Below are 21,344 nucleotides of genomic sequence, written 5' to 3' on the forward strand. Positions count from 1 at the left end.
GCAATGGTGGGGGGGAAGAGGGGAGCCCAGAGCTGGGGCGGCAGGGAGGTGCGGCAAGAAGCCCAGGGCTGGGACAGGGGGCAGCCAAAATTTTTTTTGCTTGGGGCGGCAAAAAACCTAGAGCCAGTCCTGGTGCCAAAGTCACTTAGCTGCTTTAAAAATGTTACCGTAAATTATTTTAATGGGAAAACAATTTCAAAACTGTTCTACCTAGCACTGTGGATGGGACCTAAACAAGTTTTAACCAAATCCCAAGCCATGCTACAGCTCCCTTCCAATACCACACTTCCATAATAGAACAAATTAATAGTTCTGTCCAGGTGCCTCTGTAGCTCTGTTACTAATGCTGTTCATGAAGTTGCCATGCACAGAAAATTAGATCTGTTCCCCATCTACCTGATTTCTAACAAAAGCAACAGCATAAATATATATTCTCTCACTTTGTCTGCTTCTATACATGCACCCATATTTTGTAGAATCCCTGTAGCAAGTTGTGAATGATGCAAAAGAAGACAAATCCCTCTCCAGTAGATAGAACATAGACAGAGCTATGCAGGCACTGCTGCGCTCTTTTGTATTTCCCTCTTCTTTTAATCAAGGTCACTCCACAGTCAGCTCAGAAAAGAGCTTCAGAAATGCCCTGATGTCTCAAGACTGGAAAAAAAATAAAGGAAAAAGAAACCCTCAGAAAAATATTTTAAATATTTAGTGTTTCACAAAATCCTCCCGTCACCCAATTTCTTTCCCCCTCATTCAGACTCACCAGCCAGCCAGCTACATCAACTCCTACTTGGGAACAAGGCAGAGCTTCTGGTGCCCCCTCAAAGGCAGCTCTCTCCTGCAGGGCTGCCCAGGGGGTGGGGGGGGGCAACTGGGGCAATTTGCCCCAGGCCCCGCAGGGGCCCCCACGAGAGTTTTCCAGGGCCCCTGGAGTGGGGTCCTTCACTCGCTCAGGGGGCCCCAGAAAACTCTCATGGGGCCTGGGCCCCCGGAGTTTCTTCCACACCGGGTCTTTGGCTCCTGGAACTCTACTAAAACACATGCTTGGAACGCTGGTGCCTAGAGCCGACCCTGCTGACAGTTCTGGGATATTACAGAAATCCCAGGCCAGATCCACCGAGACCACTGTCTGTTTTGCACTGCTCCAGCATTGCAAAGCAGTCACAAGCCCAGCTTCTCCTGGAGGAGTACAAAGCAAACAGAATAGACTGGTGAATCTGGCCTCATATCCTAAAGCAAGCGGCTTTTGAGGCAAGTGATAATTAAAATCCTTCAAGAATATCGTGGTTTCTCTTTAAGCCTTCCCAATGTTGTCCTGCATTTGGTAAACAGATATGATTTTGTAATTAGTCTGTTCCAGCTATAAGGGATACTGCAAATACTGAGGTATAGTTATTTCATGTATCTAAGGGAACTGACAGATTTATAAGAGCAGTCACTGTAATTTGGATGACAAGTCAGTATCACCCAGCCTGTGGTGAATGGAAAGTGCACAGGTATAGTAGGAAAGTCACTTTTCCTCCCTCTGCCACACTTTGAAAGATTAAGTCTATGACCAGTTTGCACCTATGTTGCAGCTGTCATAATTTTAGTGAAGTTGTCCATTCCAGCGCAATGTACAGATGGCTGGCACCTTTTTATTTCTGCCTGTCTTATATCCTTAAATCCATTCTAAATCCCCTCCACCTTCATTAAAAGGCATCACTTACAGCATGCTCCTCTATCTCAATGCACCGATCTTCGATTCCCAGCTACATGGTATCTAATTAAAATACCCTTCTCATAGCAACCATTACAATGAAATTATACATTTAGCTCTTAACAGCAGAGTTAAAATGGGGCTGGAGTAATGAGTAGCTCGCATAGATGACTAGCGAATGCTTTCTAATGGAGTGCACTTACCTTCCAAAAGAAATGCTGTGTTGTTATAGCAAAGACCTCGAAGCCACGACTGGTTCTTTTAAGTTCCTCTTGAATACAGCTGAATTGCCTGGACTGCTTGTCACATTTTTCCTTCAGCTGCTGGATGAACTGCCGTTCAGTCTCTCGAGTCTGCAGATCTGCCTTGGTGGAAGATCCATTCCTTGGAACAGCTGCCCTTTGTTTAGGGTGTCCTACAAGATGAAATAAAAAAACAAGACCATAATCAGTTACTCTATATGCATGGACACAATCTCTCATGCTTCAAAGGCTCCTGGAACTCTACTAAAAAAATAGCCTGCTGCATTCACACAAGCTTTCCAGTGAATTTACTTTTAAAAAGTGCTGGCACATCAAAGCACAAGTTACTCCTTTGAGACTGATCCTTCAAGGATTTAAGGGTGCATCTACACTGCAATTAGACACCCACAGGTGGCCCATGCCAGCTGACATGGGCTTGTGGGGCTCAGGCTAAGGGGCTGTTTAACAGCAGTGTAGATGCTCAGGCTGGAGTCCAAGCACTGGACCCTCCCTCTTGCAGGATCCTAGAGCCCAGCTTCCAGTCCAGGCCTGAACATCTATACCGCAGTTAAACAGACCCTTAGCCCGAGCCCTGCAAGCCCAAGTCAGCTGGCAGTGTAGACATACCCTAAGTGTGTCCTGCGTGGTGGTGAGCACCTTGAGCTCCCACTGACGCAATGATAATTCAGGGCATTCAGCACCTCACAGGAGGTGTCACTGCAGGACTGGGCCCAATGGTCCTCCTCTCATTAACAAACCTGTGCCCCTTGTTAGTATTCTGTACCTTCTCCAGTTACATACAAGCTAAGATGGGCACAGAATCAACAGGAAAGGCACGTTCTGTCAGACACATGTCATATCCCTCTAGAAAAGCTAAACAAGAATTAGGGTGACTGTCATGTATGTTTGCTCACTTGTGCAACTGTTTTGTGAGTATGGATTTAAGGTAGTCTTCTGCTCTGAATACTGTACTTTCTATGCTATCTGGCACACAGGTAATCAAACTCACAGGTCAGTGGTTTTCTGAATTCTGATTCAGAATCCATGTAGCTAGAGATTGGAAAAGGGGGAGGAGGAACAGGAAGAGATTCTGCCTTTAAAAGAATGAATTCATGGAAACAGGGATCCAGGAGACTAAGCACAGGAATGGAGACAGACAGGGCTGGTGCAAGGAAGTTTCGCGCCCTAGGCGAAACTTCCACCTTGCACCTCCCCCAGCCCTGCAGCAGCTCCTTGCCCTGAAGTGTGCCCCCCGCCCCCGCGGAAGCTCCCCACCCCCTGGCCTGAGGAGCCCTGCGGTACCTCCCCACCCCAGCTCACCTCTGCTCCGCGTCCTCCCCGAGCACGCTGTCCTGCTCTAATTCTCCTCCCAGGCTTGCGGCGCCAAACAGCTGATTGGCACCGCAAGCCTGGGAGGTGGGAGAAGTGAAGCAGCAACTGCGCAGTGGAACCCCCGGGCTGCCGGTGGCACGCTGACCCAGGCATGTGGCAAGTTTGTAGAAATTTTGGGTGGTGCCCAGAACCTGCCCCAAACTCCAACCCCCACTTGCCTAAGTGCCTCTGGGAGGGGTTTTGGGGGGAGCTCTGGGGTGCAGGCCCCTGAGCTGGGATAGGGTGGCAAGGAGAGGGTGCAGGCTTTGGGATGGAGTGGGTGCTGGTGCAGGCTCCGGGCTGGGCAGGAGGTGGGTTGCGAAGGGGGGTGAGGGTGCAGCTTTGGGATGGAGTTTTGGGTCAGGCTGGGGGTGGGGGTGTAGGAAAGGGGGAGGGGGGCAGGCTCTGGGAGGGAGTTTGGGGGTGGGAAGGAATGTGTGGGAAAGGGGAGGTGGTGCACGCTCTGGGAGGGAGTGCATGCTCTGGGAGGGAGTTTGGGGATAGGAGGGAGTGCAGGGGATGAGGGTTGGGGCTGAGGATGAGGGATCATGATGCAGGATGGGGCTCAGGGCTAGGGCAGAGGGCTGAGGTGTGGAATGAGGGCTGTGGGACTGAGGATGAGGGGTTCATGATGTGGGGGTGCTCAGGGCTGAGACAGAGGATTAGGGTGCAGGGAGATGAGGGTTGGGGCTGAGGATGAGGGGTTCATGATGCGGGAGGGCTCAGAGCTGGGGCATAGGCTCAGGGTGCAGGGGAATGAGGGTTGGGGCTGAGGATGAGGGGTTCATGATGCGGGGGGGCTCAGGGCTGGGGCAGAGGATCAGGGTGTGGGGGGCTGAGGGGTTTAGGGTGGCAGAGAGACTCAGGGCGAGGGCGGAAGCACAGGGTAAGGGCAGCCTGTCCTGCCAGTAGGAGATGAGGGGCACTAGGACCCTGGGAGAGCAGACAGCAGTTCTGCCGGGAGCTGCTCTACTCCAGCAACAGAAGCAGGCAGGGGAGAGACGCTGTGCTGCTTTCTGTGAGGCAGGGACTCGGCGGGGCGTGGGGGGGAGACCCACAGGGGGCCGAGGCCTGATCCAGGCAGGGCCAGGGGAGAGACCCAGCTCCAACTATTGCTGGAGCAGGGCCCCCAGCCCTGAATATTGCTGGTGTTCGAGCACCACAAACATATAGAACCTGTCCCTATAACCCCTGGGCTGCTGGCTGCCGCGGCGGCGTCCTGACCCAGGGGACACCCTGGGCTGCCTGCTGCCGATGCCGCTGGCAGCTCAGAGTCCCTCTCAATCCCAGCAGCAGCGGCCGCTCAACCACTTAAAAAAAATTGGGGGGCGCTGCTTTTTGGTGCCCCCAAATCTTGGCGCCCTAGGCAACCGCCTAGTTCGCCTAAATGGTTGCACCGGCCCTGGAGACAGAGGACCCAAACCTCAGGTGTGATAGATAATTGATTGGTGCACCTGGGAGGGCACTAAAGGTAGCTTTACTTCACCTTTCTGCCCCTCCTCTGAACAGAGTGATGGCCAATTCATCCTTTGGTGCAGTTTAGAGGAGCTTTGGGGCTGCTCTAAATTGAACGAGCATTTAGTGACACCCACAACCCCCAAGGGCTGCAACACTGACTGTATTTTGCCAGAGAGTTGTGCTCCTGTTAATCCTGCGATGCCAGTGCAGCCCATCGACAGCAAGCTGGATTCTATTCATTTTTGTCCCTCATCAACAGATACGTGAACAAATTCCAGTTACAGGACTAATCACTTACAGTTATGCAACCCAACTGAGGACAACGGAGTTGCACATGTCACTGAGGAAGCAGTATAAAGAAAATAAGATTGCATAGCCATCACTGATAGCCTGTTCAGCTGTAGAACTTTTACACCTGGTGACGATGTGTGAGGAAGAAATAAACCAATCTGACTAGCAGTGATGAGGATGAGTTTGCAGGGCTGGCAGTTTGAAAAGCTGCTCTGGAGTCACTGAGATACAAGCCATACAGAACCCCCAATATGTTATTTTTACAGTTACTTTTTAGAGCAGAACTTAAAACTTCCACCTCCTGAAGTCATAATTAACTCTCCATTGACTGACTGACTCACCAGAACTCACAGGAATTACTTTTCAGGTCTATATAAAAAACATGAACTTGGAAATACAGTGCTTAAATTTCACCATCACTTCCCCCCCTTCCTTTTGTTTTTGGAAGTTTCTATTATCCCTGTGCAGCATTAGCAGCCTTCCTGATGCTGTCACAATGGGAAGTGCTAAGATAGTCAGCCACAGTGACAGCAGCCGTGGGCAAAACTCATAACCGGCAAGCTGCAGGTGGGGCTAGAGCACCACTGGCTCATCATGGGTTCAGGTCTGCTTTGAGCCTTTGAAAACACTGATGCATTTTTCTGAGCAACGAATATAGTCTGCCCTCCGGAGACTTGACACTGGAGAAGGTTTCTACCACCATTCCACAAATCGGACTGCTGTGGGTTTGAGTTGTCTCTCCCTGAAAACAAAACCCCTCTAGGGTTCACTGGTTTCTAATATTCATACACCATTTTTAAACCCCATCTACAGCTATAACAGAGTCCAAGCAGGAACCCAGTTACAAAACAGTTACAATTTGCAATGTACAAAGGATGGGACTTCTCTGTGGCTCAATAAACATGTTAAAACCCTAGATAGTCCGTGGATTTAGTGAAATTCCACGGACAAAAGTAAGTCCTGTCTACACTACATCTTTTTATTGGGTTGTAAATGGGTTGTGAGACTTGTTAATAGTTATAGAGCAGATAGGGCCTTATTGTGTGTATGTTGACCTGATAGTCCCTAGCCTCCGTATCTGTCTGAACTGTCAGTCATACTGGAGCCACTTTATATGTTCCCTCCATAAGATATGGTCATGTTCCAAATCCTGCTCTGATACTTGACTAGCATATATCATTTCCGTAGGTGTTATTACTCAGTCATACTGAAGGAACAAGAAAAGGTGATGTTCCTGAGGTGTTGGCTTCATCACTTTGGAAATTTGCACTGCCTTCATATTTTTATTAAGAAGCTTCCTCACCAAATGCTTTGTGTTCTACTGGGCAACACCTTGCATGGATTTTGACACTGTCTTCCATCTTCATCTCTGATCTCTTTATATTTTTTAGTTCCCTCCTGCGCACTGTGCTGGGACATTTTAGCTCCTACAGGCTCATCTACTTTAAATCTCTCCTTGGGTCTCATTGGTTGAGCTTTCCTCACTGGTCCCAGAACCTTAGTCCCAGAGGCTATATTCAGCAACTGGGAGAGAAGAAAAGTATCAGATCCTTGTTAATAGGTGCTCCAGTAGAGGATAGACTTGGCCTATGTACCATACCCAAAATGACTCTCTGTGTGGATGTTAGAGGAAGGCAGAGGTGAAGAAAGAGACTTCTGTGCAGGGGCGGCTCTAGGTATTTTGCTGCCCCAAGCACAGCAGGCAGGCTGCCTTCCGCAGCTTCACTGTGAGAGGTCCCCGGTCCCGCAGATTCGGCAGCACGCCTGCAGGAGGTATGCTGAAGCCACGGGACCAGCGGACCCTCAGCAGGCATGCTGCCAAAGGCAACCTGCCTGTTGCCCTCATGGCGACCGGCAGAGCCCCCCTATGGCTTGCCGCCCCAGGCACGCGCTTGGCATGCTGGTGCCTGGAGCCGCCCCTGCTTCTGTGTGCGCGCGCATGTGCACGCCATGAGTGTGGATGGAAGGGAAAGGTGAAGAAAGGTGTGTGTATTTGTGAAAGGGAGAGCTAAAATAAGAATATGCGTTTGTGAGGGAAGGCTGAAAAGGGAAGGAGGTTACATGGCCCTGCCAAATGTAAAAATAAAAACGGGACATGATCTCCAACTATCCTTCACCCCTAAGTGTGACAGAAAAGATTCCTTATTTCTGTAGCTATTACATTGAAAAGACAAATCTAACTCAATCACAAAGGAATAAATAGCTCTCTCATACAACAATGCAGAACTCTGAACTGATGTTACAAATGAGTGAGGTTACATTTCACACAACTGCCAAGAAGAACAAACAGAATTTTAACACAAAAGCTGCATGAACTTCAATTCTCAGGGAATTCACTGACCTCATTTCTGGCAATATGGCAACAGAAAATACCTGTAAATTTTGTAGGACAGCCAGTCTATACACCAGTGACATTACACAGCTTAATGGGACAGCATTGACATTTTGGGACCCACAAGTATTTGCAGGTATAATTCAGATATTGTAGACGCTTAAGTACCCTATCTGAGTGTGCAGTCAGGTTCTTAGAATTGCAAATGACTTAAATGACAGCTACAAAAACAAAAAAAAAACCCAAACCAGCATTCATGATTAATTGTGTCCACAACATGTGGCTGCAAAGGAGGCCAGATTTTGCAACTTTTCATAATTGAGTACATTATGATTAGGGCCCTATGAAATTCACGGTCTATTTTGGTCAATTTCATGGTCACAGGATTTTTCAAGTAGTCAGTTTCACAGCTTCAGATGTTTACATCTGAAATTTCAGGGTGTTGTAACTGTGGGGGGTCTGAACCCAAAATGGGATTGTGTGTGTGGGAGTGAGGTCACAGGATTGCCACCCTTACTTCCGCACTGTTGCTGGCAGGGGTGCTGCCTTCAGAGCTGGGCAGCTGGAGCACAGCGGTTACTGGCCGGGCACCCAGCTCTAAAGCCAGTGCCACTGCCAGCAGCAGCGCAAAAGTGAGGGTCTCAGGGTATGGGGAGGTCATCACTGTGGGAGGGGGGCTGGGTTGGCCTTACAGGTGGGCAACTGCCCAGGGGCTCCATGGTCTGGGGGGCCACCATGGTCCAGCCCACATCCAGGGCAAGGCTCTTAACTCCCAAGCACTGGGCCCAGAGCTGGGGCAGTGCTAGGGCACCCCAGCAGGGCGTCCTATTGTGCACTAGTGCACCAGCTGCTAGTCCGGTGGGGTTGGGGAGTGATGTGATTGGAATAACAGAGACTTGGTGGGATAACTCACATGACTGGAGCACTGTCATGGATGGATATAAACTGTTCAGGAAGGACAGGAGGGGCAGAAAAGGTAGGGGAGCTACATTGTATGTAAGAGAGCAGTGTGACTGATCAGAGCTCCGGTATGAAACCGCAGAAAAACCTGAGTCTCTGGATTAAGTTTAGAAATGTGAGCAATAAGGGCGATGTCATGGTGGGAGTCTGCTATAGACCACCAGAACAGGGGAATGAGGTGGACAAGGCTTTCTTCCAGCAACTAGCAGAAGTTACTAGATCGCAGGCCCTCATTCTCATGGGAGATGTCAATCACTCTGATACCTGCTGGGAGACCAATACAGCAGTGTACAGACAATCCAGGAAGTTTTTGGAAAGTGTAGGGGACAATTTCCTGGTCCAAGTGCTGGAGGAACCAACTAGAGGCAGAGCTCTTCTTGACTTGCTGCTCCCAAATAGGGAATAATTAATAGGGGAAGCAAAAGTGGATGGGAACCTGGGAGGCAGTGACCATGAAATGGTCAAGTTCAGGATCCTGACACAAGGAAGAAAGGAGAGCAGCAGAATACGGACCCTGGACTTCAGAAAAGCAGACTTTGACTCCCTCAGGGAACTGATGGGCTGGATCCCCTGGGAGAATAACATGAGGGGAAAGGAGTCCAGGAGAGCTGGCTGTATTTTAAAGAATCCTTATTGAGGTTGCAGGAACAAAATCATCCTGATGTGTAGAAAGAATAGTAAATATGGCAGGCGACCAGCTTGGCTTAACAGTGAAATCCTTTCTGATCTTAAACACAAAAAAAAAGCTTACAAGAAGTGGAAGATTTGGACAAATGACCAGGGAGGAGTATAAAAATATTGCTCAGGCATGCAGGTGTGAAATCAGGAAGGCCAAATCACACTTGGAGTTGCAGCTAGCAAGAGATGTTAAGAATAACAAGAAGGGTTTCTTCAGGTATGTTAGCAACAAGAAGAAAGTCAAGCAAAGTGTGGGCCACTTACTGAATGAGGGAGGTAACCTAGTGACAGAGGATGTGGAAAAAGCTATGTACTCAATGCTTGTTTTGCCTCTGTCTTCACGAACATGGTCAGCTCCCAGACTACTGCACTGGGCAGCACAGCATGGGGAGGAGGTGACCAGCCTTCTGTGGAGAAAGAAGTGGTTCAGGACTATTTAGAAAAGCTGGACGAGCACAAGTCCATGGGGCCGGATGCACTGCATCCGACGGTGCTAAAGGAGTTGGTGGATGTGATTGCAGAGACATTATCTTCGAACACTCATGGCGGCCAGGGGAGGTCCTGGATGACTGAAAAAAGGCTACTGTAGTGCCCATCTTTAAAAAAGGGAAGGAGGAGGATCCGGAGAACTACAGGCCAGTCAGCCTCACCTTAATCCCTGAAAAATCATGGAGCAGGTCCTCAAGGAATCAATTCTGAAGCACTTAGAGGAGAGGAAAGTGATCAGGAACGGTCAGCATGGATTCACTGAGGGCAAGTCATGCCTGACTAACCTAATTGCCTTCTATGTTGAGATAACTGGCTCTGTGGATGAGGGGAAAGCAGTGGGCGTGTTATTCCTTGACTTTAGCAAAGCTTTAGATACGGTTTCCCACAGTATTCTTGCCAGCAAGTTAAAGAAGTATGGGCTGGATGAATAGATTATAAGGTGGATGGAAAGCTGGCTAGATCGTTGGGCTCAGCAGGTAGTGATCAATGGCTCCATGTCTAGCTGGCAGCCGGTTTCAAGAAGAGTGTCCCAAAGGTCGGTCCTGGGGCCAGTTTTGTTCAATATCTTCATTAATGATCTGGAGGATGGCGTGGACTGCACCCTCAGCAAGTTTGCAGATGACGCTATACTGGGAAGAGGGGTAGATATGCTGGAGGGCAGGGATAGGATACAGACATGTTTTTTGTTTTGTTTTTTGCTGCCACAAACAAAGCAGTCAGGCAGCCTTCAGCAGCACGCCTGCGGGAGGTTCGCTGGTCACGCGGATTTGGTGGCGTTTCTGCAGGTAATTTGCTGGTCCCACACCTTCAGCTACCCACCGCCGAATTACCGCTGAAGCCACGAGACCAGCAGACCTCCTGCAAGCATGCTGCCGAAGGCTGCCTGACTGCTGCCCTCAAAGTGACCGGCAGGCCGCACCCTGCAGCTTGCCGCCCCAGGCACACGCTTGCTGCGCTGGTGCCTGGAGCTGCCCCTGGATAGAGAGGGACCTAGACAAATTAGTGGATTGGGCCAAAAGAAATCTGATGAGGTTCAACAAGGACAAGTGCTACACTTAGGGATGGAAGAATCCCATGCATTGGTACAGACAAGGGACCGAATGGCTAGGCAGCAGTTATGCAGAAAAGGACCTAGGGGTTACAGTGGACGAGAAGCTGGATATGAGTCAACAGTGCGCCCTTGTTGCCAAGAAGGCTAACAGCATTTTGGGCTGTATAAGTAGGGGCATTGCCAGCAGATTGAGGGACGTGATCATTCCCCTCTATTCGACGTTGGTGAGGCCACATCTGGAGTACAGTGTCCAGTTTTGGGCCACACGCTACAAGAAGGATGTGGAAAAATTGGAAAAAGAGTCCAGTGGAGGGCAACAAAAATTATTAGGAGGCTGGAGCACATGATGTATGAGGAGAGGCTGAGGGAACTGAGATTATTTAGTCTGCAGAAGAGAAGAATGGGGAGGAATTTGATAGCTGCTTTCAACTACCTGAAAAAGGGTTCCAAAGAGGATGGATCTAGACTGTTCTCAGTGGTACCAGATGACAGAACAAGGAGTAATGGTCTCAAGTTGCAGTGGGAGAGGTTTAGTTTGGATATTAGGAAAAGCTTTTTCACTAGGAGGGTGGAGAAACACTGGAATGGGTTACCTAGGGACGTGGTGGAATCTCCTTCCTTATTGGTTTTTAAGGTCAGGCTTGACTAAGCCCTGGCTGGGATGATTTAGTTGGGGATTGATCCTGCTTTGATCAGGGAGTTGGACTAGATGACCTCCTGAGGTCCCTTCCAACCCTGATAGTCTATGACAGGGGTCGGCAACCTGCAGCACATGTGCCAAAGATGGCACGCGAGCCAATTTTTAATGGCACACTGCTGCCTGCCGTCTGCCAGGGTCCCAGTCCCACTCAGCCCCCCTGCCCACCGCTCTCTCCTGCTGGGGCAGGAGGCAGAAGCTTGGTCCTGCTGGCAGCCAAGCTCCCCCTCTCCCGCTTCTTCCCCCAGCATGGTACTCTCCTGCCCCTCCTCCTCTCCTTCCCTATGCCGATCAGCTGATCGCCCTTGCGAGGGGGAGGGGGAGAAGTGGAGCAGCAGTGTGCTCCCTGCTCTGGGGAGGAGGCAGAAAAGAGGCGGGATTGGGGCCTTGGGGAAAGGGGGAGAATCGGGGCATATCTCCTCCAGGCCTCTGCTGTGAACGGCTCATGGCAGGGGGCTGGGAGTGGGACCACCCCCATGAGCCGAGCACCCCAGCCCTCTGACCCGACCCCTGCACCCCCCACAGCCCTCTGCCTTGACCCCTGCACCGCCCCCCACACACTCAGCCCTCTGCCCTGACCCCTGCAACCCCCCCACATACACCCAGCTCTCTGCCTGACCTCTGCACCCCCCCAACCCCAACCCTAACTTCTGCACCCCCCACACATACCCAGCCATCCCACACCCCATGCCCTCTTGCACCCCCACAAATCCCCACACCTACCCTGAGCACCAAATGGGAGCTCCTGCACCCCTCCCCCCACATTCCCACCTGCACTGCTCACACCAAATGGGAGCTGTCTCAGGTAAGCGCTCCACACCCAAACCTCCTGCCCCAATCCTGAGCCTCCTCCCTCATTCTAGCTCCTGGTCAGACCCTGCACTCCAATCCCCAGCCTGCTCCTTCACCCGCAACTCTGTGCTCAGTGCACTCCCACCCTCAGCTCAATGCAGAGAGAGAGGAAGAGAATGGGTTCGAACCAGGGAGAAGGTAGGTACCCACTCTATGTGGGCAGGGCCAGGACCTCAGGCCGGCAGTGGGCTGAGTGGGGCCAGCAGCCGGGACCCCGGCTGGCAGGAGCCAGCAGACAGAACCCCAGACTGAGCCGCTCAGCCTACTGCCAATCTGGGTCCCAGCCACCAGCCCCGCTTAGCCCACTGCCAGTCTGAGACCCCGGCTGCTGGCCCCAACTAGGTGAACGGAACCCCAGGCCGGCAGCAGGCTGAGCGGGCTGGCGGTGTAAGATCAGCATTTTAATTTAATTTTAAATGAAGCTTCTTAAACATTTTGAAAACCTTGTTTACTTTACATACAACAATAGTTTAGTTATATAATATAGACATAGCGAGAGACCTTCTAAAAAACGTTAACATGTATTACTGGTCTGCAGAACTTAAAGTGAATAAGTGAAGACTCGGCACAGCACTTCTGAAAGGTTGCCAACCCCTGGTCTATGATTCTATGGGGAGGGATGGAACATCCTCTTCCTCTGCAGGGGCTGCTCCCGGAGCCAGTCAGACACACCTCTGGGAACCTCCTCCCGGCTGCAGGAAGCTCTGTGGCTGCACTGCCTTCAAAGCTGGGCTTCCAGCCAGCAGCTGTGGAGCTTCCTGCAGCCAGGAAAGTTCCTGGAGGTGATCTGACCCCTGTGGGAGCAACCCTGGCAGGGGAAGTGGAAATCCCGTCCCTCCTCAGCCTGTCCGGAACTAGCAGCTGGAGCTCAGTGCATCGTAGGATCCCTCCCCTACAACAGCCAGATTTCATGGGGGAGATCAGATTTCATGGTCCATGAGGCTTTTTTCAAGACCATGAATTTGGTAGGGCCTTAATTATGATGCAGCACTTAAATACTATAGTGATGGGTGCTGCAGAAAACTCTCTAACGGTTAAATAGATGATCACTTCTCAGTCAGGCTCAGCTATGACACTCATCACTTTGTACCCATTTCCCTCACTACTGTTTGTCTTCTCTATTTAGACTGACTTCAGTAAAGGGAAGTGTCTTCTTGTATGATTGTACAGCACCTAACTTAATGGAGCTCCTTCCTGACTGGGCCTGTAGGTGCTACGACAATACAAAATATTTAATAATAACCATAAGTGTTTGTCTGTCTTTTTGATACAAAAGTCTTTCACTGCTTAGACACCATGGTGATGGTGATGCAACAAAAGTCATAAACACAAAGAGAAGAGAACAATCACCTTGAAATCAGTCAAGATTAAATTAACACAAACTATCAAATTGTTTAATTCCATTCTAGATTGCCCCTGCCTTCTAAAATTTGAAGTGTGCATCTCTAAGTTGTCCCTGTCAATGGCATAAGTTGTCGTTGTAAATTAAACTGTGATATTTTCCTCAGGGATACATCTGAACTTCTCAGTTCCTCTGGGTTTGAAAAGCAGCTCACTAAACTTTTTCTGCCCACTGATATTTCTGTTCCGTTGCTCTGCACAGGATGGGAAATACACTGACGATGCTGGCCCTGATCCTGCTTCCTCTTGTCGATTAGAATATGAGGTGCTGTGGAAAAGCAGGACTACACCCACTGTACTCAGAAATCATTTAGAATCATTGATAGCTTCAAAATTCTTAGCATTTTTTTCTAATTATCTGTTTGAAATAAAATATTGTAACAAATACCTAGTGATATTTAATACAATCCATGAAGATTTAGATATGGTACATGAGCTAATACATTTTTGTCTCCAGTTTCCAGTATTTAGATAAAGAAAGTGAAGAAGTAATTTTGAGGAGTCTGATAATAAGCAAATTGGACAATGTTAGCTACACAGTGATAGGCATGTTAGAAATAACTAAAATAGAGACAAGGGCTCTAATTCTTCAGTCACATTCATGTGAGTGGACCCCTGTGTCCGTGCAAAGTCCTCCACAGATCAAATTGTAGGATCAGATTTATAGTGATAGATCAGATGGAGGTCCAGAAATGTTGAATTCTTAAAAAACACTCTCACAAGAGCTTTGGGGAAATCCAGATCCAGATATTGATCCAAACTCTGAAGGTCAGATCCATTGCTAAAACAAACCAGATAATCCTTCCTTCTGTGGCAGCAATTGGGGTTTATGTGGCAGCCAAAAAACAACAGTGGGGGTTGGGGGGGTGTATCTGAATAGTACAATAGAAGAAAAATAAACTTTTTATACTATGAATAGCAATTTTCCACAGCACATTGCCTAACTAATTTCAATAGTTTGGTAAATTTTCAGAATGCTGTTATAGAAAATGACTCTATTTGCAGTACAATTTTCCTTTGTCATTATTTATTTTATTTTATTATTTTTGTTTAAACAAAGCAAAGAGCCTGAAGAAACTTAGACTTCATTTAGATTTTGATTTAGACCCAAATTTTCAAAAGTGACTGATGATTTTAAGGTGCCATCATTTTGGGGCCCCCAACCTGAGACACTCTAAAGGGACCAAATCATCAGAGGGGAAGCGCTCAGCCCTTTATGCAAATCAGGGCCCTTTAAGCTGTCTCAAGCTGGGTACCCAAAAATTAAGGCGTTGAAAATGATTAGTCATTTTTGGAAATGTAGGCCTCTGTAAAACTCAGCAGCTTTACAAAGCCAATAGAAATGTTCCTGTGATTTCTTTTACAATTCTAACGGAAACAATTGTTTTTAATGAGCCCTCTCTCTTCCATGGTGCCACAGCTGCATCCAGCGAGGTGCTTAAACTGGAGCCCCCTTGATATAAACAAGAGGAGGCTGCTGGCCCGGCTTTCTTCATGAAGATGCCTCTCTCTTTAGAACTCACTCCCTGACTCCACATGATCCAAAACAGCTTGAATGCTCATCTTTTAACCCTGGCATCTGAAGAAGGGAAGGAATTCCGAGGTTAGTGGCTGGGAAGGGAAGATTGGTTTTAACCTTTCACTTGCTTGGTTTTGTTGGCTGGTGGGGGGTCACATGAGATGGAACTGCTGCAGTTTATTTACAATGATGGGAATCTTGATGTGTGTGTATTTTAAGTGATGTCAGTGGTGACTAAAGTGAATGGAAAGATGCTCTTTTGTTTATTAATTTAGAGTTATAAAACATAATGTTCTCCTTGAACTCTTCTTAACCCAGATACGGTAGCACTGAGAAGCTGAAAGTGAAACTAACTTCACTGATTTTAAAGGTCTGAAAAGTCAAAGGGCCTGATCTAAAGCCCACTGAAGTCAATGGGCTCATGATTTCAATAGGGTTTGTCTCAGGCCCAAAGGGACAGGTTTAAGGCACCTATCTGCCTCTTTAGTGCCCAAATACATGTGTAAATCTGGCCCAAAGAGCATAGTTAATAAGAAGTACTCGGGATTTTTAAAAAATATTTTAGCTGTAAAGAATCTAAGAATTTCTTGGTAACACTAGTATAGAAATGTATTTGTTTACAACATTAATTTTTAAGTTGACAGTGTTGCTATAGCTGTCTGAAGGTCATTTCTAAATGTCATTTCTCTTTCCCAGTTATCTAGAGAAATAACTTAGGAAATGTGACACTTCTGTACATCAGTGACCTTAGATATCAAGTGGTACTGTTACTGTTGGTGATTGTATTACATGGGGGTTTTGGTCACTATAATTGTTTTCTTTTTTTTAAAATGTAAAAACAAAGATTTTTTTAAAATGATCCTTGTACCCTTAAACACTGAACAGCAATGACTCTGTTTTGGAAGACAGATGGTTTTACTTTACTACCAGGGAGAACAAAAGACTGTTCACTTCATGCATTGCTATGATGAAACCTCCTGCACTCATTGCCTGATTAATGAGACTTGAACACAATCGATCGTCTTTTAACAACAGTGGGTCTGAGATGTTTGTCTATTAACAAGAGCTGCAAATTCGACGAGTTTAAATCTTCCCTCAAAAGAGTGCTCTGGCGGTTTATAAATACCTGGTGAAAGGAGCTTGGTGGCTGATACTGCTAATCTCTTAGGGGATGACACACTGGGTTTATTTGCATCTTGATCTTTTTGTACTTCTTTCTTCAAACCTGCTTTAAAAAAGAAACCCAATCATTACTTGATTTGCTATCACACAGAAGCATGCCTCGAAAAAGTGTAACAGCATGGCAAAACACAAATATTTTTTCAATATTACTTTTGGGCCAGATACTGAAAGCTTTGCATATGCCTTTGCACGTGGACAATCACATATGCCTATTGCATAAATGAAGATATCATGATGCTGTGTGCCAACTGGGTATTTCAGTGAGCACATTGCCAGTTAGATACTTAACTGACTGTGCGCTTCTGCAGATATGGAACTCTGCACATGCAAATAGGGCTGAAATCCAACAGACTAATGAGGGCCAGCACAAGGCCATGCACACTATGCAAATCCTCTGGCCTTCTGCACGCAGTGTTCATCACTCATGCACACATACATCCTTAAAAAATCTGGCACCTGATGTCTATTCTGGTTTACAGCACCATGTTCTTTGTGAGATGCTTTACCTGTTCTTACCATTTACTTTCTGAGTCCTGACAGGGTGAGTACACTGTTGTCTCACTCATCTAGCTGGGCACCTTGGTGCACAGCGGAGCTCTCTCCTGAAAGCTCAAGGCCATCTCTAAACTAAAGTTTCCCTTGTTATTGATCAGACTACTGGGAAAAAATTCCAAATACAAACACAGGTTTGAAATAAAGAGCCTCTGATCAAAGTATGAGTTGGGCCCTGCTATGGAATGCACTGTTATGCCATGTGAACTGCACAAAATGAGCTCCAAAGTGGAGCTAAGAGCAAAGCCAGTATCATGATCAGCGGAACTGGAATCAGAGAGCTCATGTGCCCTGGAGGGATTGTTATTGAGGGGCACCAGTGGAACTTGGAACACGGGGCAGTTAGGATGGAAGCAACTCAGCCATAGGTACACAGAGTCCCCAATAAAGTTTCACTTGTTCAGTTTAAACTGCATTCAGCATCACGCTTTGTGAGTGAAACATGGGAGCAGCATCTGAGCTATGAGTTCTCTGCAGTGCAGCAGCTGGCAGCGTGAGCCATGGAACTGTGTCTAAAGGCTGCTGGAGCCCTGGATTTTGCAGACACAGACCTAGCCCAGGCATGGACCCAGTGGATGGAGGAGTTTGAGTGGTACATGGATCTGGCCATGCATGAGGACACCAGCACAAAAGTAAAACTGTTACCTTACCTTACTGGGTACCAAGGCAGAAAGATCTGCAGCTTGCCACTGCCTCAAGCATCACCGAACTCCTTGGAGCCCTGGGGAATGAGTACTCCCCAAAGTAGAACAAAACCGTGGAGTGGCACAGGTTTTTCACTGGCGACCAATACAAAGTGGAGGGGATAGCCCCCCCCCCCCATGCTGCAGCCTTACACACACTAGCTGCTACATGCAGTTTTGGGACTTGACAGACTCCTTGATTTGGGACTCCCTGATTTGGGACAGGACAGTCTGTGGTGCTTGGGATCACCATGTGCAGGAGCAGCTGCTCCAGGAAGGCGATCTCACATTAGGTGCTTAGCCATGGGGTGCAGCGGATGCCCTGAGAGAAAGGATGAAAGCCTGAGGAGGCACAACACCCCCAGAAGTACAGGCAGTGAGACAACGGCAAGGGAGAGCAGGTGGCCAGGGCTCCACACCTATAGTGATCTGCATGTATTGTGGGAGATGACATGAGCAAGTAGAGAAGTGCCCCGCATTAGGACAGCATTGGAAGGGACATGGCAAGTTGAACCACTTTAATAGTTTGTGCAAGAGCAGAGGAAAGTCCCAGAAAGATCCAGTCAGATCTGTACAAGAGGGGGATGGCATGTCAGATGTCAGTTTCATTCTCTTTGAGTCCAAGAGCATATCAGATTCAGGTTGTCATGACAGGAAAGCAACAAGAGACAACACCAACCTCCGTGCACACAACAATATTAACAGGGAAACACCCCATGCAATTTCAGCTGGACAGTAGGGCCTCCTGCAGTGTGATTCCTCAGGATGAATTGGGCTCAAACACTCCTATTGCATGAGCAGGTGCACTCAAATAACGTACAGTGAGAGGATAATGCAGCCCACAGGAAATTGTGATTGCCTAGTAACTACTCCCAAAAAATACAGACAGACCACACCAACTGCAATTTGTGGTGGTGGATGGTAAGCACTACTGACCCCCGCTTGGAGAATACAGCCATACAAGACATGGATCTGATATGGGCGCAGCATCAGAATTGTATAGCTGCAGTGAAAGAAGAAAAAGGGGGAGTCCATGGATAATGAAGACCCCTTTAAAAGCACGAGGGGATGTTTTCAAAGGCGACACGTGCCTTGAAGGAAAGCTGTGACTGGAAGTAGACTCCATAGAGGAACCTCTGCTTACCACCAAGGAAAATTCCAGTGACACTACATAATCCAGTACACAGGGAGTTTGAAAGTCTGCAGGGCAGGGGTATCGTAGCACCTGTAGAGGCCAGTAGGGACTGGGTAAGCAGCATGGTGGTCGTAAAGGAGTCATCAGGAAAATTATGCATCTGCATAGACCCGAACTCTCTGAACTAGGCATTGAAAAGATGCCACAATCCACAGCCCACAATTGATGACATCTTACCAGAACTTTCCAGAGCCAGAGTTTTTATGATCTGTGATGTGAGGGAATGGGTTTCAGTACATCAGCCTGGATTAACAGTCCACCATGCTTACAGCCTTTGCAACACCATTTGGTTGCTACAGATGGCTGCAAATGCTGCTGGGCATATGCCCAACACCAGAGGTACACCAGAGAAGACTCGCCCAAGGATTGGCTGGGGTGAAAGTAATTGCAGATGATATTCTCATTATAGGTGAAGGGAGCAATGATACAGAAGCTGAACGAGACCATGACAGAAAACTACAAGCTTTTCTACAGTGATGTAGGGACAAGAACATGTAACTCAACCTAGAAAAAAAAATGCAACTGAAACAGTATCCAGTGACACACACTGGACATCTGCTCACAGCAGAGGGACTGAAAGCAGATCCCAATAAGATCAAGGCAGTCGGAGACATGCCAGCTCCAGCAGATGTGAAAGGGATACAGTGCTTTATAGGAATGATATATTTTATGTCCAAGTTCTGTCCACAACTGGCTGCAGCAACAGAACCCATACGTCAGCTCACAAGGCAGGATGTTGAATAGGACTGGACAGGTCCCCAACAGCCAGTCTATGAGGATATTGGCCCCTCTTACTTCAGACAGTTCTGGCAGTATCCCAGCCCATCCCAGAGTCCTCTGGGTCTCTAGTACAAATCTCAGTCTCTTTCCCTGTCTTAGCCCAGGGGATCCGTGTTCTCCTTTCGGCACAAGCAGAGGCTCTGTTGGCTGTCAGCCATCTCCTTGGGAGCTGGGGAGCTCAACTGCCTGTTCCCTTCCCAGGCTGGTGCATGGTTTGTTTCCTTCCCATGCTGGTGCAGGGTTTGTTTAATTCATCACAAGCCGGTCTCATATGCCAATAGAGCCTTGTCAGAAACTGAACAGAGGTACACCTAAATGGAAAAAGAGCTTCTGGAGTGTGTTTGGAGTGGAGTGATTCTATCAGTACACCTATGGCCACTCAATAACAGCGCTGCAATAAGACCACAACCCCCTAGAGACAGTCATGGCAAAGCCTCTTCTTATGACTCACGTGTTGATGCATCCCAGCACTACCAGTTAGAGAATAGATATTATCCAGGATGATTACTGGTGTTAGCTGACACCCTTAGCAGGACATATATATCCAGCATCAGCCAGTTAGGGGAAAGGGATAAGGATACAGTCCAGCATATTAATGGATTCAATCTCCTAGTTTCAAGCTGATGGAAATCAAAGAGGCTACGGCTAAGTCAATCAAGACAATGATACCAGCAGAGAGGCCAGAAGGCAAAAGGAGGAGAGTGTGCAGGATGGAATCATATTTAGACAGAGAGCTTTTGTTCCTGACTCATTACATAAGCATGTCATGCAAAAAAATACCTGCCTCACAGCTGGGCATTGACAGGTTCTTAGATGGGCTCAAGGTAGTGTTTACTGGCCTGGAATGAATACACAATTCCACTCCTTGATAGAAGAGTATGACATCTGCCAGCCGTGTCATAGGCATCAGCAGAAAGAGACTCTTACCACATGAACTGCCCACTTGAACATGGGAAAAGATGGGAACAGACTTATTTACCTACCATGAAAAAGCAGTACTTAATTATCGTGGGCTACTATTCAAAGGTTTTGGAGGTCCATGTCCTGCCTGATACAAGAAGCAAGTCAGTGACTGGCAAACTGAAGGCCCAGTTTGTGAGATATGGCATTCCAGACACTGTACTCACCAAAAATGGACCCCAGTTTGCCTCAGAAGAATTCACGGATTTTGCATGCAAATGGAAGTTTGTCCACCATGCCTCCTCCACAGCATACTCCAAAGTATTGGTAAAGTGGAATCAGCTGTGAAAATAGCTAAGAGAAGGTTACTCAAAGCTGTTTCTTCTGGTTCTGACCCCCTGCTAGCATTCTTGGACCACAGGAATATCCCATTCCGAGGTGCCAAACCAGTCCAGCACAGGCACAGATGGGACAAAGCGACAGAGGATCAAAGCCCTGCTAACCAATGAAGGGACACATGTTGCAGCCAGAAGGATGGTGATACTGCTAAGAGGAGATGGCCAACAATCAGAGAAAGCAGGCACTAGAGTACAAGGGTCAGCCAAGGACATACTGGCCCTTGAGCCAGGCTCCTGTGAGGATCCAGCAATTAGAGAGACACCAGAAGGAGTGAACTAAAGGAGTTGTGAGGGGCACAGTGACACCCAGATTGTAGAAGCTGACTATGCAAGGGGGACAAGTGATCCAAAGGAACAGGAGGCACTTGTGAGTCCGCAGACACAACACCCAGAGAGAGCCTGTGGAGATACTAAGATTGTCACAGAACAGACACACAGAGACCCAGCGAGTGGCCAGCCCCACATGGAGGGAGGAGATGCCAGAGAGAGTTTGGTAGACTCGGCGACAGGTGACAGGGAGATAGGGATAGGTCGATCCCAATGTGGTTGCCTGTTGAGGAGACTAAACTATCTCAAAGACTGTAATCAGCTGAGTCTGTGGTAAAGATGAGACT

General features: G+C 48.0%; 1 protein-coding gene across 1 annotated transcript in view; it reads right to left on the reverse strand.

The window, feature by feature from the left end:
• MTUS2 (microtubule associated scaffold protein 2) overlaps nt 1–21,344 on the reverse strand; it is a 545,841-nt gene that overhangs the window by 131,860 nt on the left and 392,637 nt on the right. Inside the window, exons 7-8 of the mRNA XM_075065972.1 lie at nt 16,167–16,265; nt 1,903–2,114 (exon numbers count right to left, since the gene is read on the reverse strand). Of these exons, the coding sequence (XP_074922073.1) occupies nt 1,903–2,114; nt 16,167–16,265 (311 nt within the window). The remainder of the gene's footprint in view (nt 1–1,902; nt 2,115–16,166; nt 16,266–21,344) is intronic.

Source organism: Chelonoidis abingdonii, chromosome 1, assembly GCF_003597395.2.
Source record: "Chelonoidis abingdonii isolate Lonesome George chromosome 1, CheloAbing_2.0, whole genome shotgun sequence".
Classification (NCBI taxonomy): Eukaryota; Metazoa; Chordata; order Testudines; family Testudinidae; genus Chelonoidis; species Chelonoidis abingdonii.